The sequence below is a fragment of the Scatophagus argus genome, chromosome 5 (assembly GCF_020382885.2).
Source record: "Scatophagus argus isolate fScaArg1 chromosome 5, fScaArg1.pri, whole genome shotgun sequence".
NCBI classification, from domain to species: Eukaryota; Metazoa; Chordata; class Actinopteri; family Scatophagidae; genus Scatophagus; species Scatophagus argus.
Window position 1 is genome coordinate 1,185,438 of NC_058497.1, and position 16,596 is coordinate 1,202,033.

Below are 16,596 nucleotides of genomic sequence, written 5' to 3' on the forward strand. Positions count from 1 at the left end.
TCTGAGCCCCTCTCCGATGTCCGAGCTCCTCACCCTATCTCTAAGGCTGAGCCCAGCCGCTCTGTGGAGCAAGCTCATTTGTGCCTCTTGTATCAGCGTTCTTCTTCTTTCTGTCACTACCCATAGCTCATGACCATTTGTAAGATTTACTGGTAAATAGAGAGCCTCACACCGCCGCTGCAGAGTTGTTTAACTACCTCAGCGACTTCCGCCCCAGTGATGGGAGAGCCTCCCTCGAGCCCGCCGGCTCTGTTTTCACCAAGGAATGCGTGTTGGTGGAATAAAGGAGATCCTCAAAGTATTCCTTCCACCGCCCAACTATATCCTCAGTCAAGGTCAGCAGCTCTCCACCCCCACTGTAAACAGTGTAAACAAAGGGCTGTTTTTCCATGCTAAGTCATCAGAATTTCTTCAAGGCCGACCGAAAGTCTTTCTCCATGGTCTCACCCAACTCCTCCCACACCCAGGTGTTTGCTTCCGTGACTGCCCAAGCAGCGCATTGTCTGGCTTGCAGGTAGCTGTTAGCTGCCTCAGGAGTCCCACGAGCCAGCCATGCCCTGTAGGACTCCTTCTTCAACTTGATGGCACCTTTCATTCCCGGAGTCCACCAGTGGATTCAAGGTTTGCCAGCAAAGCACCAGAGACCTGCCTTAGCAGTGGCAGCGCGGAACATGGCCCACTCAGGCTCCACGTCCCTCACCACCCCCGGAATGCAGTGGAAGCTTAGCCTTAGGTGGGAGTTGAAGACCATTCTGACCGTGTCCTCAGCCAGACATTCGGGCCCCTTCCCCAGGCCTGGCTCCAGGGCAGGGCCCCCGTAACCCTCTGGGCAGGGTACACTTGTCCTTGACTTTGCCTTTTATCAAGGTCTCTGTAAACCGCACTCACCCTTATCCCAGGACCAAATTGTCTTGAGAGACCCTACCAGGAGTAAATATCACCGACAACATAGCTCTTGGGATCATTAGGGCACTCAAACCCCTCCATCACTATAAGGTTGTGAATCAATTTCAGGTTCATGGAGGAGTATAAAAGCATTTTTAGTAAAGCAACTCGCAACAGTTTATGAGTAAATTTCTCCCTCACAAGTCATAATAAAGCTATGATACAAAAATCATTTAACTAGTAATCTAAACAGAATGTTCAGAGCTTGACTCTGCATGAAACACGGGTGCTACTTGTGGAATTTTGGTCTTTTTCTGTACATAAATACCGTTCTTTGTCTAATTTTATCTGGCATGGTGACGACACTATTTGCTACTACTAATTACAACACTGTTTACAAATCTCATGGATTTGCTTTCTGTCTGTCAGCTGGAGGAGCAGCTGAGTCGGGTCCAGAGGGAGAAGAATGACCTGCAGTCCAGGATGGAAGAAGACCAAGAGGACCTCAACGAGCTGATGAAGAAACACAAGGCCGCTGTGGCTCAGGTCTGCTTTTCTTTAGTGTGCTATTAGAATAATTGATTGAATAAAAGACCTGAAAATTACATGTGTAAGTTGATGCCTCTGATGCAATTTTAACTTTTAAATTATTAACTAATTACTTGATTTTTTGGAACATGAAACAAAATATTTCAAAAAAGATTTAATTTTTTTTTATTCTTTCTAATGTATCTGCCACCTGCCATGTATCTGTATTCCACCATGCAAGTAATTTGTTTCCTACTTTTGACATTTACAGGTTCTATTTTGTGATTGTTTTAATATGGCAACTTAAAAATCAAATGGGGGTCTTGTTGATGCATCGTTCAGCATTGTACAATCTACAAGTAACCTGTCAGTCTGGATGACTCGTTTATGTTTTTTGGTTCGCTTGTGAAAAGTCAGTGTGTCACTTTTCACTTGGGCTGGACCAAATGAACCAAATTACTTATTTGAGCTTGAGATAAAATGCTGATATTTTTTTCTTCCCAATCAAACAATCAGTTTGTTTAAGAGTGGAAAGTCAGCCATGATTTACTTTGGTTGGCTACAGCCATGAAAAGCAGTGCCAGTGATTCAGTTTACCAAAGTTTGTGCATTCATCCCAGATAGAGGTTCAGAGCCCAGTCGGTTTACACTGCTAGCTTAGCTTTGTAAACCTCAGCAGAAGTAGCAGAGGCAGTAGATGGTGAAAGAATAGGGTATGTGAATGAGTGGGAGGGACACTATAAACACACTGTAACACTTATCAACATTGTAAACTACAAGCTGGTACTACTTTCAGTTGCACATTTTCATGGAGATCAAGTGCTTAACTGTCCTATTTGTGTCTTGAGAACATAATAATTAGAAAAACAAAAACCTGCCACTCGGATTAACACTATAGACGACGACCAGGATCAATACAACAATGAAGTAACTGTACATACAGTTTACTAACTCAAAAAAGTATATTTAGTCTTAAGTAAATAAAATAATCAGTAATATGTTTTTAACAGAATAAGTAACATTTCTAATTTAATTATGTTAAAAATACAGTTTATAGTTATCACAGTGCCATACTCCATAGACTCTTTACACGAAAGCTAAGTGTTATGTCAGCGTTCTGTTTTTTTTTTTTTGTTTTTTTTTTTGCACATTTGCTGGTCCATATAAAAATCTCAAGTTGATTTGTAAAAGCTAAAATTTCTGTGTCCTTTCTAAAATGATACGATTGCTGCCAAATGTGTCATTTTTAAATTAATGTTAATGTAGCTGTATAAGCAGATCAGCAGCTAGTGAAAATGAAAATGGAGTAAAAATGCCTCCTTTCTATCATTGATGGAATGATGAGTGATTTCCCTCCACCAGCTCCATATGAATCCATCCTTCTTGTTTAAATTGAGGCAGCTGAATTCCCAGTGGGACTCGCTGTAGCAGAGGGCTTCATCTACTGTGGAAAAAAGCACTCGTCTCAAATGTTTCACACAGGTCACTTTGAAATTGATACGCTTTCACAAGCCTAAAAAAATCTTTCCAGCAGATTTATTTGCCTAGGTAATGTTACCGTGGTGACATCATGTTTTACTTAATCTTCTTGGTAATTTTTAATGTTTGGCATTCGAAGGATTTAAATTTAGTGTTTAGAACTTTCCTCCCTTCCTGTGTCTGTGTGGTTTCAGTCAGCCCAGAACCTGGCTCAGATCAGTGACCTGCAAGCCCAGCTGGAGGAGGCCCTCAAGGAGAAGCAGGAGATTCAGGAGAAGGTAAATGCTGGCTTTCTGCTCTAAGCATACCAGTGATGTGACGGGAATAACCAGTTAAAAAGCTTTAAAATATTCATCAGACCAGAGGAGGGAACCAGGTGAACAGGGTAAGAGAGTTGGTGTCCACCCCTGAAGTCATTTCACAGAACTGTTGATTGATGCCCCACAGTGAATAAGAAAACAGGAGCTGTTTGTTTATTGTATTAAAATGTATCACTGGTCGTCTATCTGTTGCTGTGTAGCTGCTTTCCCATCCAAACCAAACTGACCATCTAAATACCATTTGACTGATTTGCTCAGGTTGAGTCTGACTTAAATCTTGACTTAACACTGATAACAACAATACATCACATGAAAGTACCTATCTCACCTCTCTATCTGTGTAAACTGTTAAAAATACTACTAGAACGGGAGTTGCTCAATTTGTAACTGAAGTATATAGATGGCAGTACATTAATGTGTTAAAAATGGAGAAACAATCTCTTATGGTTCTGGTTCAGTTTCACTGATTCTGACTTTTGGATACTTATCTCAAAGAGATACCCTTCAGAACAAGTTCTTGAATGTAATTTAAAAAGGTTCAAGACCAGTAACCACTTAATTTTTATTGTCTCATTTTTGGGCTTGGATTTTGTGCAACTTTTCAAGCAAGAGTGCCATCATCATTTGCTGGTTCCAGCTTCTTAAAGTGGAAACAGACAACTCCTTTCATGGTTTTCTGCATATTGACTCATAATTAGCTGAGTTTTTGTTTTCTGTATGGCAGTCAGTGTTATGCTGCAGGCCCTTCTGCTCCACTGACACAGTGATGTTTCTAGAGTTTCCACTGTTACAGGGTCCAGTTAAAACTGCATTTACAAACTTGCATGAATGAGCAGCACTGCCTCAGCCCATTTTCTTTTCTTTCACACTGCTATCTTGACAAATACAACCCTTGATGTAATTGATGTGTCATTCAAGCAGGATTGGCACTGGCAATATGTGACACAGATGGCCAACTTGGTTTCCCAACTCAGCCAAGTAATAATGCGGAACATTTTAGGGCTGTCATCTACGTAATGACTGCTGCTGCATGAATTTTTTCTTCACTAGAAACAGCTCCGACAGACAAATCAAACCCAGCCAAGAAGAATAGAGTGATTAGGCCAGTATGACAAGAGAAAAGTTGTCCTAGTATGACCCAGGCCCTGCAGTCTTCCAAAATATATCATCCAGTTTTTCACCCCCCATGTAACTTCTACTCTTGATCATGAAACATTTTTTGAATAAAGACAAAAAAATGATCTGATTTTATTCCATGCAGCATGTTACACAAATATGTGTTTGTGTCTAAGATGCAAGCCCTTCAGAGCCAGCTGGAGTTCCAGGAACAGTCCATGGTGGAGAAGTCCCTTGTCAGTCGTCAGGAGGCCAAGATCCGTGAACTGGAGTCCAAGCTGGAGTTTGAGAAAACACAGGTCAAACGTCTGGAGGTGAGAGCGAAAGACATTGAGAGGAGTGGTAGGCATTTGATGGAGAAAGCTCCAGCATGTGGAAAAAAGGAGAGTTTGGTTAAAGGGTCAAATGTCATGCTGTGGTCATAGCTCAAGAAGAAGATCATGATGAACTGAACATAAAAGGCACCACATGAACATGTACTGTTGCTCTATAGAATTTGTGACTACTACCAGTTAGATAAGCCATTCCCACTTTACTTTGTCCTGTAGAGTGTGTTACTCCCACTTGACAATACTATTTGTTATTCTGTCATTTTCAGATTTCTTTCAGATTTTGCTTAAAACAAAAATCCATATGCTCCCAGGGATAAACTGAAATTCTCTTTTGCCAAGAGATAAAATGACCCTGTGTTCAATTTAGCAGGTTCAGTTTAGTAATCAGCTGTCCAGTTAATTCATCAACAGGGACACCCTCTGCTACTTGCCCTCCAAAGTCATGTGATGAAGCCTGTGGTGTAACCCATAGTTTGGAGAACATACAAAGTGTTCGACACATTTTGCGTTTTGGTTTGCTTTTCTCACCAGCATTAAAAACTGCCACAAGTGAACATTTCAGCTGACCTGAGTATTAAAACCTACCAAAGATGGAGGCAGTGGAGCTCAATCGATAGAGATGAGAGCAGGCACAGTGCAACACCCACTCAGCATGTGAAATATGGACAGGGCCAATGGTTAATGCAGGAGCTCGCTCAGTGTGCTGCTGGCATTAATGCACAAACTGACCACAGATGTAACAGACTCATGTAGGAGCCACCTATTAAAACATTGCTCAAGACATATAAACATACTGTATACTGTATAATTCTGCTTCACCACTCTAGTTCATTATTGATACAAACAAGCTTATCATATAATATAAGGAGCTATGCTAATAAGGATAGCTATGCTAGCAGAGGTACTCTAGGTATGACATTGTCAGTCAGTCAAACGACCACTGTGCAGGTGAATTAATATTGTTCATGGCTGATTCCGTGTCTGGTGTTACTACTATTTTATCTATCCTGGAAAATTTAGTCCCTTTTCAGGTTAAAAATTAAACCTCTTCCTGTCTTTATTAAGTTACCCTATCTCCAAGACTAGGACTGGCTTCCAGTGTTGGAGTATTCTGCCACTTTCATTGATTGACAGTTTAAATCCAGTAAAAATGAACCTCTACTTACATTTTTTTTATGTATTTCATTTATTGTTGTCTTAAAACATCTTTAAATTGCTTGACTGAGCTCCTTTATCAGTGATGGGAGAGTGCCTAGAATCTCTACTTCAGAGGTGATACTCAGTAACGGTGTAACATTGCGTATTTTTTCCTTGATGAAAATTCAGCCATTATACAAATAGCCCACTAGTCCTTACCACTTTAAAAAACCTGGCAGCAGTGTAGTTACCATTTTAAGTCCTTCTCTGCATTAACTTAGGGTCCAGTATTTAATAATTATTTATTATTTATCCCCCCCCCCCCCTTCATTTTTACACTCAGATTATACAGAAAAAGGAAAAGAATGTTAAAGATTTGTATGTGGGTGGAGCAGTTTTTTTATTTATTGTCCATATTTGGGCTACCTCCATTTCATCTTTTCAGATACTTTAAAATGAGACACTGTGTCTCTCCTCTATGTTCTAGTTTTTCACTTTCCCTAGAACAACTAGGTCTGCATCAAGAGCATTAGTTTCTAAAATGCATAACTCTCTCATCTCATTAAAAATTAAAAGTACAATGAAAACTAAATAGTAACGGGGGATGATTTTCAGGAACATAGACATTTGAAATAATGTTAACGCTCCCTGCAGTCAACGTCATATGTTTTTCATTTATCCAGAACCACATACCTTTTGAATGGGCTATTTAAAACTCTTCAGTACTCGGCTTCAGTTTGCAGCTATTATCTGCACCAAAACAATTTTTGGAAATCTTAATGAACCTTAATTTGGCTGTAAGATGTGGGATTTATAAATCTTATGGTAGTTAAACACATTGGCACATTGGACTCAGCCTTAGAAGTAGGGTGCTCGGACATTTGGGAGGAGCTCTGAGTAGAGTCCCTGCTACTCTGCATCAGGAGGAGCCAGTTGATTTGGTTCGTGCATCTGGCCAAGATACGTCCCTGATGTCTCTCATGGAAGTTGTTTTGGGCATTTCCATCTGGGAGGAGGCCCCGGGGCATTCCCAGGACAGGATGGAGGGACTACCTCTCTTGTCTGACCTGGGAATGCCGTGGTGACCCCCCTGGACAAGCTGGTGGAAGTGACCGGGAAGAGGACAGTCTGGGTTTCCCTGCTTAGACTGTTGCCCCCATGACCCGAACCAGGATAAGTGGTAGAAAAGAAGACAAGATGAGATGACAAATCTCTGTTATTGTGGGATATCTCTAAAATATACTGTAACTATTGAGATTTATTATACATTACACCCCTTTGAAATAAAAAGAATTATTAATAACAAAGTGAGCGTTAGCAGGGAACCGGTAGACAGTAATGAAGAGTTGAATGACGTGCGCATTTGACTGGTTGAGCACCAGACGTGCTTCTGCAGAGGTTGACTGTGCATGCCTGCAGCCCTGCTTGCAGCATACTGAGTCAGAAGGGACCTGATATTATTTAGATAGTGTAAAACAATATGGCAGTGACAGATGCAACATGTTCCCTGAAGTTTGTTGGTAATCAGTCACACTGTTCAGATTTGTAGAAGACTTGATTGGAGATATTGGGGTGGAGCGTAACTGATCATCCCTGCTTGCGCATATTTGATTGGCTGTCTCAGTATCTTACTGGATGATGTTCTGTTGCTTATAGTCAAATGTTGACCCAGGTTTAGCCCTGCGTGCTTGTTTCTGAAGTCTCTGGGTTATGTGAAATGTACGATCTGATCATATTGTTGAACATTTTCTCGATTATTGTGCAGAGCCTTGTAGCTCGTCTTAAGGAGAACCTAGAGAAGCTGACAGAGGAACGAGACCAGCGCAGCAGCAGTGAGAATCGAGAGAAGGAGCAGAACAAACGTCTGCAGAGACAGATCCGCGACTTCAAAGAGGAGATGGGTGAGCTGGCTAAAAAGGAAGCTGAGGCCAGCCGCAAAAAACATGAGCTGGTAAGGATGCAACTGACAGTAATGAGACAGTAGTTATCACTGAGCCAGCAGTTTAGTCAGACACTCCTGACATTTTAGGATATGCTGCACAGCATCCATCAACAACAAATGAGTAGCTGATCAACCTCAGGTGCCCCAGCTGATTCTTGTCTTGTTAACAGGAAATGGACATTGAGAGCTTAGAGGCTGCTAATCAGAGCCTGCAGGCTGACCTCAAGCTGGCCTTCAAAAGGATTGGTGACCTCCAGGCAGCCATTGAGGATGAGATGGAGAGTGATGACAATGAAGACCTCATTAACAGGTACAAAACAATGAACTTCTAGGTTAGTAGCTGCTTGAACTTCCATGAGGTGCTGAATGCTTCAGGTCCGTCCACTAGCTTTTTCTAGTTATCATCATGACAGCTCTCTAAGCTCTTGCTGTTATTGTAAGAATAGTGCAAACTCTGTTAGGTGGTGAAGATGCAGTTGAAAGCTCTAGAAAAGGCTAGCAAGTGGACGATAAGGATTGTCACACTACTTGTTCTCATGGCCAGTAAATTTTCACAGTTAATTGAATATTCTACTCTAGACATTAATAAGAATATTATTCTTAAAACTATATTATTCACAGCCTGCTGTTGAATGTGTTATTACCTTACTTTTCAGGTGACCAAATAGCTTGTTCTTTCTACAGGTTGTGGAACACACATTTTTGTATCTAAGAATTTGAGGACTTTGTTGCAGTGTCCCTATGAAATTATGCAAATGAAAAAATATGAAAAAAATGATAGCGTGACATAAGAATAAGTAGCATCTAATGTTTTGCCGTGAGAGGTATCACTGGTGAAATGTCATCTCCTTTCTGCTGTTATCTGCTGGTTGTTTTCTTACTGAAGAGTAAGCTACAAAGTTAACTCTAATGTCTTTGAGCAGAACCGAGCTTTGATGAACAACAGCCAGGTACATAGAGGTCCTGGAGCCTTGTCATCACAGTGAGGTTACTTGTTTCCATCGTGACCAAAATAATAACCTGTGCTCATCAACTGTATCTGCAAATCCATGCTGTAGCCATTGTTCCAGTTCAGATGTGCTGAGCAGATACATAAACTGTTGTATGTCAAGAAATGAGTTTCAGCATTTAACTGTGAAATCACGATTTATCTTTTTAACATTATCAGATTAAACAATGGTGATACTGCACGTTAATCAGTGAGCTTTAGAGAGACTGATAGGTGTATTTCTGAACTTTCCCCTCCTTCCAGCCTTCATACAGATCCAGGTTAACCATGTCCTGGTTCTCTTGTTGTGCTTCAAACATAGACATGTGATGTTCATTTTCACAGGCACTCCTTAAGAGGAAAGCAAGCAAGTATAGGTCCTCATTTAAGTTGAGCTGGTTTCAGTTGTCATTTATCACCCTGTCAATGTGATACAATAACTTAATGCTCCTAAAAACATGCATAGAATACAGTTATATTGTCAAAAAGAACATTGGGTTATCAGCATTTATTACGACATCCATGTGTCCTGAGATATCTTAAGCATCATTCATATGTTAGCTTTATTTTTAACTTGATTTTCATGTCATGTTTTTCTTTTCTGTTGTGTTTTCTTGTTTTCTTTTCTTGTCTGTCTTTTCATCCATCATCATCATGACTAGTTTGCAAGACATGGTGACAAAGTATCAGAAAAGACAAAACCGAATGTGAGGCACCTACTTTTTATTTATTTTGGGGTTTTTTTGTTTTGTTTTTGCACAACTGTATATGATGCAGCATTCTACAGTCTTTGAACATTTAGTCAAAATGTTGATACTGGAGAGAGAGAACTCTAAATTTTTCTCTGGGCTTAGTTTTGGTCCAGTTAGCCCATCACTTCTGACTGTCACACTGTACAAATGAGCTGGTATCTAAAGTAAAAACAAACAATGGGAAAAAAAATAATTTAAAAACAGGATATGTGGAATGTACCTGGGCCAGTTTTATTGTTTGCTCATTTTGCTTTGATTCTTGTGATATTATTGGTATGTTTTAAGACATCAGCTTTTGGTGTCAGGCTCTCTGAGAACCAAAGACCAGTTGCTCTGTTCCAGATCCTCACTTGTCCAGCAGTGCAAACAGGAAGAAATGCCTTTTGGAAGTGATGGAGTTACAGTAAATCCGGAGGGGGGGGATTTTATGTCTGAAGGCTCTGGGATAGTGCATCATCAACAGTGCAGATATTCTCTTATAACCCCAGTCCACTCCACTCTTCATTGCATGCCCTCACATGTTGAGATGCATGAATACCACTGATAATATGTTTCTGGAGCCCCAGCATGAAACAAGCCTCCCTTCTCAGATTCCCTGTGCAGTTAACCACTTTGCAAAGCTTTGAACTGAAAGGAACAAATGTCATGTCAACTCCCCTGAGGCCAAGATCTTCCACACAGTTCTCCTTTATGTTGCCAAGGGCTATATCCAGCTGTGTCTACCAGCTTGTCTTGGTCTGACGGTGACGTGTTGGACACTGCTGTGTTGTGTCTGAACAGCAGTCAGCGTCTCGTCCCCTTTGCTCTCTTAATATTTCATTGGCCAGCTCTAGGGCTGGATGCGACTGTGGCACAGTGGTGACTGCTCTCTTGACGGGAGGGAAAAAAAGGGTGTTTCTCATCAATCTTTGACTCGCACCTGCTTAATAATGTAAAACTTTGTAATGTCTTACAAAAAGTTGTCTTGCTCACCAGACAAGCAGTACACACACAGCAGTGACCTCTGGCACCCAGCCGTTCTAGTCCCCTATCATTTGGTTCTCTGATAGTGTAAAGGATCATTAATCAGAACTGAAAAGTACCGGATTTTGTCAAAGAGACAACTGCTTAGTTTTTTAATGAGCACAGTGAGCTTAGCTCTGCCCAAAAAAACAAAAAAAAAATCAACCCAAACAAAAAAGACATGCTCCATTTTAATCAAATCTAAATAAAAAATAGTGTAGCTTTGGATGTTAAATATTAAGACACTATAGTTTCATATGTAATTATTGATGTAATCAATTTTTGCTACAGTTTTCACTTGCCTAATAAGTTGTATTCACCAAACGGCACATCATTTTGGAAGCTATATACAGTGGCTTGCGAAACTATTTGGCCCCCTTGAACTTTGTGACCTTTTTCCACATTTCAGGCTTCAAACATAAAGATATAAAACTGTAATTTCTTGTGAAGAATCAACAACAAGTGGGACACAATCATGAAGTGGAACACACTTTATTGGATATTTTAAACTTTTTTAACAAATAAAAAAACGAAAAATTGGGCGTGCAAAATTATTCAGCCCCTTTCCTTCAAGTGCAGCAAACTCTGTCCAGAAGTTCAGTGAGGATCTCTGAATGATTCAATGTTGACCTAAATGACTAACGATGATAAATGGAATCCACCTGTGTGTAATCAAGTCTCTGTATAAATGCACCTGCACTGTGATAGTCTCAGAAGTCTGTTTAAAGCGCAGAGAGCATCATGAAGAACAAGGAACACACCAGGCAGGTCCGAGATACTGTTGTGGAGAAGTTTAAAGCTGGATTTGGATACAAAAAGATTTCCCAAGCTTTAAACATCCCAAGGAGCACTGTGCAAGCAATAATATTGAAATGGAAGGAGTATCAGACCACTGCAAATCTACCAAGATCTGGCCGTCCCCCTAAACTTTCAGCTCATACAAGGAGAAGACTGATCAGAGATGCAGCCAAGAGGCCCATGATCACTCTGGATGAACTGCAGAGGTCTACAGCTGAGGTGGGAGAATCTGTCCATAGGACAACAATCAGTCGTATACTGCACAAATCTGGCCTTTATGGAAGAGTGGCAAGAAGGAAGCCATTTCTTAAAGATATCCATAAAAAGTGTCGTTTAAAGTTTGCCACAAGCCACCTGGGAGACACACCAAACATGTGGAAGAAGGTGCTCTGGTCAGATGAGACCAAAATCGAACTTTTTGGCAACAATGCAAGACGTTATGTTTGGCGTAAAAGCAGCACAGCTCATCACCCTCAACACACCATCCCCACTGTCAAACATGGTGGTGGCAGCATCATGGTTTGGGCCTGCTTTTCTTCAGCAGGGACAGGGAAGATGGTTAAAATTGATGGGAAGATGGATGGAGCCAAATACAGGACCATTCTGGAAGAAAACCTGATGGAGTCCGCAAAAGACCTGAGACTGGGACGGAGATTTGTCTTCCAACAAGACAATGATCCAAAACATAAAGCAAAAGCTACAATGGAATGGTTCACCAAAAAACATATCAAGGTGTTAGAATGGCCAAGTCAAAGTCCAGACCTCAATCCAATTGAGAATCTGTGGAAAGAACTGAAAACTGCTGTTCACAAACGCTCTCCATCCAACCTCACTGAGCTCGAGCTGTTTTGCAAGGAGGAATGGGCAAAAATATCAGTTTCTCGATGTGCAAAACTGATAGAGACATACCCCAAGCGACTTGCAGCTGTAATCGCAGCAAAAGGTGGCGCTACAAAGTATTAACTCAATGGGGCTGAATGATTTTGCACACCCAATTTTTCATTTTTTATTTGTTAAAAAAGTTAAAAATATCCAATAAATTTTGTTCCACTTCATGATTGTGTCCCACTTGTTGTTGTTTCTTCACAAAAAATTACAGTTTTATATCTTTATGTTTGAAGCCTGAAATGTGTCAAAAGGTCACAAAGTTCAAAGGGGCCAAATAGTTTCGCAAGCCACTGTAGCTATACCTGTTCACTTTGTGTCCCATATCATTGCTCACTTAGCTGTTGGTCAAACATGTCTTTTCTTGGCCTACTGATTCAAAGGCTTGGAGGATAAAGGAACAATTCTAGTATTCTAAGATTTTCACACCAAGTTTTTTAGGCCAGATTTTTGACTATAGGGGATGTTTTTTTTTGCAACCATAGCTAGTTTTATGTATGGCTAAAAAAATTACTAAATTTGTGCATTTTATATTGCACAGAACCCATTGTGGAAGTTTTGTTGCACATTGTTACCTTTTCATGTGATGCTGTGAATGTTTTACAAGCAAATGTTTCCTGATTATCTTGGAAATGATGCACGTGCCTGTTTGTGCTCCAAAGCCACGGGGATTTCGCTAGGTCGACAGTTTCATATATCAGAGGCATAAACAGTGGCGTCTATAAGACCCAGGGACACAGGAGAGCAGAGCAGGAGCATCCACGGAAGCTAATGATGAATGCAGTAGTCTGTAACAGAGATGTACAACCAATGGCGGCAGAATGTCACAGACAATTAATGTCTCCTCAGCACTGTGTTTGTTTGCTTCCCTCAGGCTTTCAGAAGGGCTTAACTAATGCTATGGTGGTCAAGAATATAAATTGTGGTTGACACCGTGTGTGAAGTACTCAATTACATACTGCCCACCATTGTGTTGTTGGCTGTAGACCTGAGAGGTCTCTGTGTGCTCTTTAGTGTATTATGAAATTGCACACAGATAAGAAAGTCTTGGAGAGTAATGACAGTCAAAGTTATACAGCTGGACGATTATGCTGTAGTAAGTTTTACTCAGACCCAGCATTATATTTATCTTACACAGTGTTTAGGCTGTTGAGTTGGCTAAACTAGTATGTCACCCTGTTTTTTATTCTGTCTGAAATCTTAATATGAAACCTATAGTGTGCAAAACACACTGTTTCTTGGGATATATTGCAGTAGTGATAATGGCAAGAACATGACAGACAGTGATGGACGACGATCAAGTCAGCTCTGGTGTAAGTTCAGTAATGCTTCAGCAAGTGTAAGTACAAGGTTTGATTGTCATAAAATATGTATTAAATTAGTTTAATTTTGGCCTGGATTACCACGGTTAGAAGTCTCTAGCTAGTAAGGAGGCTTTCAGGAAGTAACATGATATGTGCTGAGCATTATGTCAGAAAAGATAGATTCCACCTTTTTTATCCACACAAAAGTATGTACACATATGTAGTGCATTGTATGTAGTGCAGCTTGTGTGTTTTTTATTTTTTTTATCTGTGGGATAGAATGTATGGAAAATGTGGGACTGTGGCAGACAACAGCTGTATTTATGCGCAAATCTTAGTAAAATAACAACATTTCGAAGAAAACAGAACCAAAGTATTAAAGAAAACAGTGTACAGGAGTTTCACAGAAGTTGACATGTCCCAAAAAGAGACATTTGTCAACACAGCACACTGCATGCAGTTAACAACCACCGGAGCAGTGGGCTTCCATGTCAGGTAGTGCAGGTGGTGCCTGAGGAGCAGTTAGGGGGTTAGGTGCCCTGCTCAAGGGCATGTCAGCCAGTGCTAAAGGAGGGAGGTAACATTGATTATTCACTTCCCCTGGCCCAAGTTTTTCCTGCTGGCCAGGGGAATTGAACCAGCGACCCTCCAGTCACAAGCCAGTTCTCCAGCCTCTGCTCCCATGTTGGTTGTGTTTAGGCCAAGTGTTTTGGTTTAATGGAACCATAGCCACATGTGGATAAAGAATGTAGAGAGAGAGCGACTGGTGTCGAAGTACTTCATTTTGTAAGCCCACCGTTTACCCTGAGCACCTCCCTATGACTTTTGTGAAGTACAAGAATGGAACACTTTTTAGACTGTAAAAAATGTTGTCAGTTCACAGCAGCCAATCCAGGCAGCAATTATGATCCCTCAAAAAACATATCTGGCATGCAATTCTAAGAGCTAAATTGTCATTTTTACTTCTACTGTAAGGCCTGGTGTCTAGTAAATGCACTGTCACCAAGGTTACAAGGTGAAAAGAATACCTTAGTGTACTTAATTTCCCCAAAGGTAAAAGACTAATTTAGGAGGGCTGATCCACACAGAAACCCTGTCAAGCTTTAAAGTTAAGAAGGGTCCGAGAGGAAAACATCTGGATTTTAGCTTCTGTTACCTGGCAGTAGACATCGTCTCCCTTCGCCGAGTGTCCACAGTGCCAAAATCAATGACACTGGGGTGCTTTGTCATCATGACAGCACGCAGCAGCAAATCCCCAGATCGTCTAATAGTTGAGGCATGTTCTGCAAAACTAATTACAGCTTAAGAGTCCGTCACCTCCATTCTTCCTCCTCTCCCTTCCTCCATGTCTTTGCCATGAATGTAGGCCCAGCATTGCCATCCAAGGTTATTGTATTCCATGAGAGCTAGTAGGCTATGCATTTGGCTCTCAGTGGGCAAGCCATTATTTGAAATCTCCCCTTTGAAATCCAGGGAGCTTTTGTCTCTGATTGCTAATGACTTTAATTATAGGTGGTACTGGGCCTTTCAGGGCTCTGTAAAAAAAAAAAAATTGTCTCTCTCTTCCTCAGCAAGATGGGAGGCTCTCTGAAACAGATGCAGAGCTGTTGAGCCACCCCTCTGATGTCTCTATAGGACTATTAAGCTGTAACAACTTAATTTCACAGCGCCACACAAGCACTGGGCTTTGACGGCACTTAATGAGTGTTGCGCTCTTTTCATCCGTGTCAAATTTTATGACAAGCCCTCTATTTTACTCCATTGCTCGCAGTGGTTTGTGAACGTGTAATGATAATTGAGAGGAAAAACAGTGCAGTGCCCAGCTGTGTACCAAATCATTCTGTCAAGAACTGAAATTACGATTATATGCATATGACTGCATGTGTTTGCAGGACTGGCAATGAAAATAATTACCAGATGAAAGGTAAATCTGGTGTTTCTCTGATGTGCAGTTGAAAGAAAAATGCTTTTTTAACATAAGTGTTGTTTTTATAGTTTTGCCGTCTTGCCACAATCATTGGTTGTGATATAATTTATAGATCTGAAAACATTTTCCCATTTATTCTTAATGTGGAGAAGGTGGTTTGGTCTTTGTGAGGTATATTTACTTAGAAACAGAGAAAGCAGTAGGATAGTAGCCCCAAACACAGATTGCAGCTTAACATCAAATCCCGTTCTGAAGTCTCATTTTAAAGAACAAATAGTCTTGACATCAAGGTGCAATGTACTCTGATGCAAAGAGGCCGTTGTACGTTAATGCTAATTGTCTTAATAGAAGTCAATACCTCTGCTGCGTTCCAGCAGGCCCTGATTGCTTAGCATCTGTAAAAGCAGGAGGGTGCCACTAATAAAAGCATTTTCGCTGAAATATATCAAATTAAATGGTGAACTGGGGCCATAGTATTTGAGATTTTTTGTATGTGTTTTTAGTTGTATGTTGTCTGTGGTACCGAAAGAATGTGTAAAAAAGCAGAGCATTGCACTCCTTTACTATAACACTGTTGTACTAATGATGAAACTTAAGTAAGACCCGGAATCAATGCTACAAGACCAGAGAGATATTTTTTAAGTCATGAATTCTTCTTCCTTGTCAAAACTACAGTGCAAGTTGAAGTTCGATCAGAGATTCTGATGTGTATAATAGTAGCGGCTAACGTAGCTTGCATAGCAGGCTGTATGAGTTTGAAAGTTGTAGTTGTTAACAGGCAGTGAGGGTCTAATGAAAGACGCTAAGTTGTGTTGAGGAAATGTGTGTTTGTGTATGTACACTGTATAGACAAAAGTATCCAGAGACACTTCTTTGTTGCTGTTTTTCAGGGGTTGGGCTAGGCCTCTTATTTCCGTGAAGGGAAATCTTAATTCTTCAGCATCCCAAGACATTTTGGCCAATGCTATGCTTCCAACTTTGTGGCAACAGTTTGTTGAAGGCCCTTTTCTATTCCAGCATGACTGTGCCCCAGTGCACAAAGCAAAGTCCATAAAGACATGGTTGGTTGAGTGTGGTGTGGAACTTGACTGGCCCACACAGAGCCCTGACCTCAACCCCATCCAACACCTTTGGGATGAACTGGAACGGAGGTTGTGAGCCAGGCTTTTCTGTCCAACATCAGTGCCTGACCTGACAAATG

General features: G+C 40.8%; 1 protein-coding gene across 14 annotated transcripts in view; it reads left to right on the forward strand.

Annotated features, from left to right (window-relative positions):
- Positions 1–16,596, forward strand: part of myo18ab (myosin XVIIIAb) — a 132,837-nt gene that overhangs the window by 106,250 nt on the left and 9,991 nt on the right. For 11 of the 14 annotated variants that reach the window (XM_046388104.1, XM_046388103.1, XM_046388108.1 and 8 more), the window contains 6 exons: positions 1,315–1,431; positions 3,087–3,170; positions 4,505–4,642; positions 7,563–7,748; positions 7,910–8,049; positions 9,390–9,434. In XM_046388104.1, coding sequence (XP_046244060.1) covers positions 1,315–1,431; positions 3,087–3,170; positions 4,505–4,642; positions 7,563–7,748; positions 7,910–8,049; positions 9,390–9,434 — 710 coding nt within the window. The remainder of the gene's footprint in view (positions 1–1,314; positions 1,432–3,086; positions 3,171–4,504; positions 4,643–7,562; positions 7,749–7,909; positions 8,050–9,389; positions 9,435–16,596) is intronic. The other 3 variants (XM_046388109.1, XM_046388107.1, XM_046388097.1) reach the window with 1 other exon arrangement.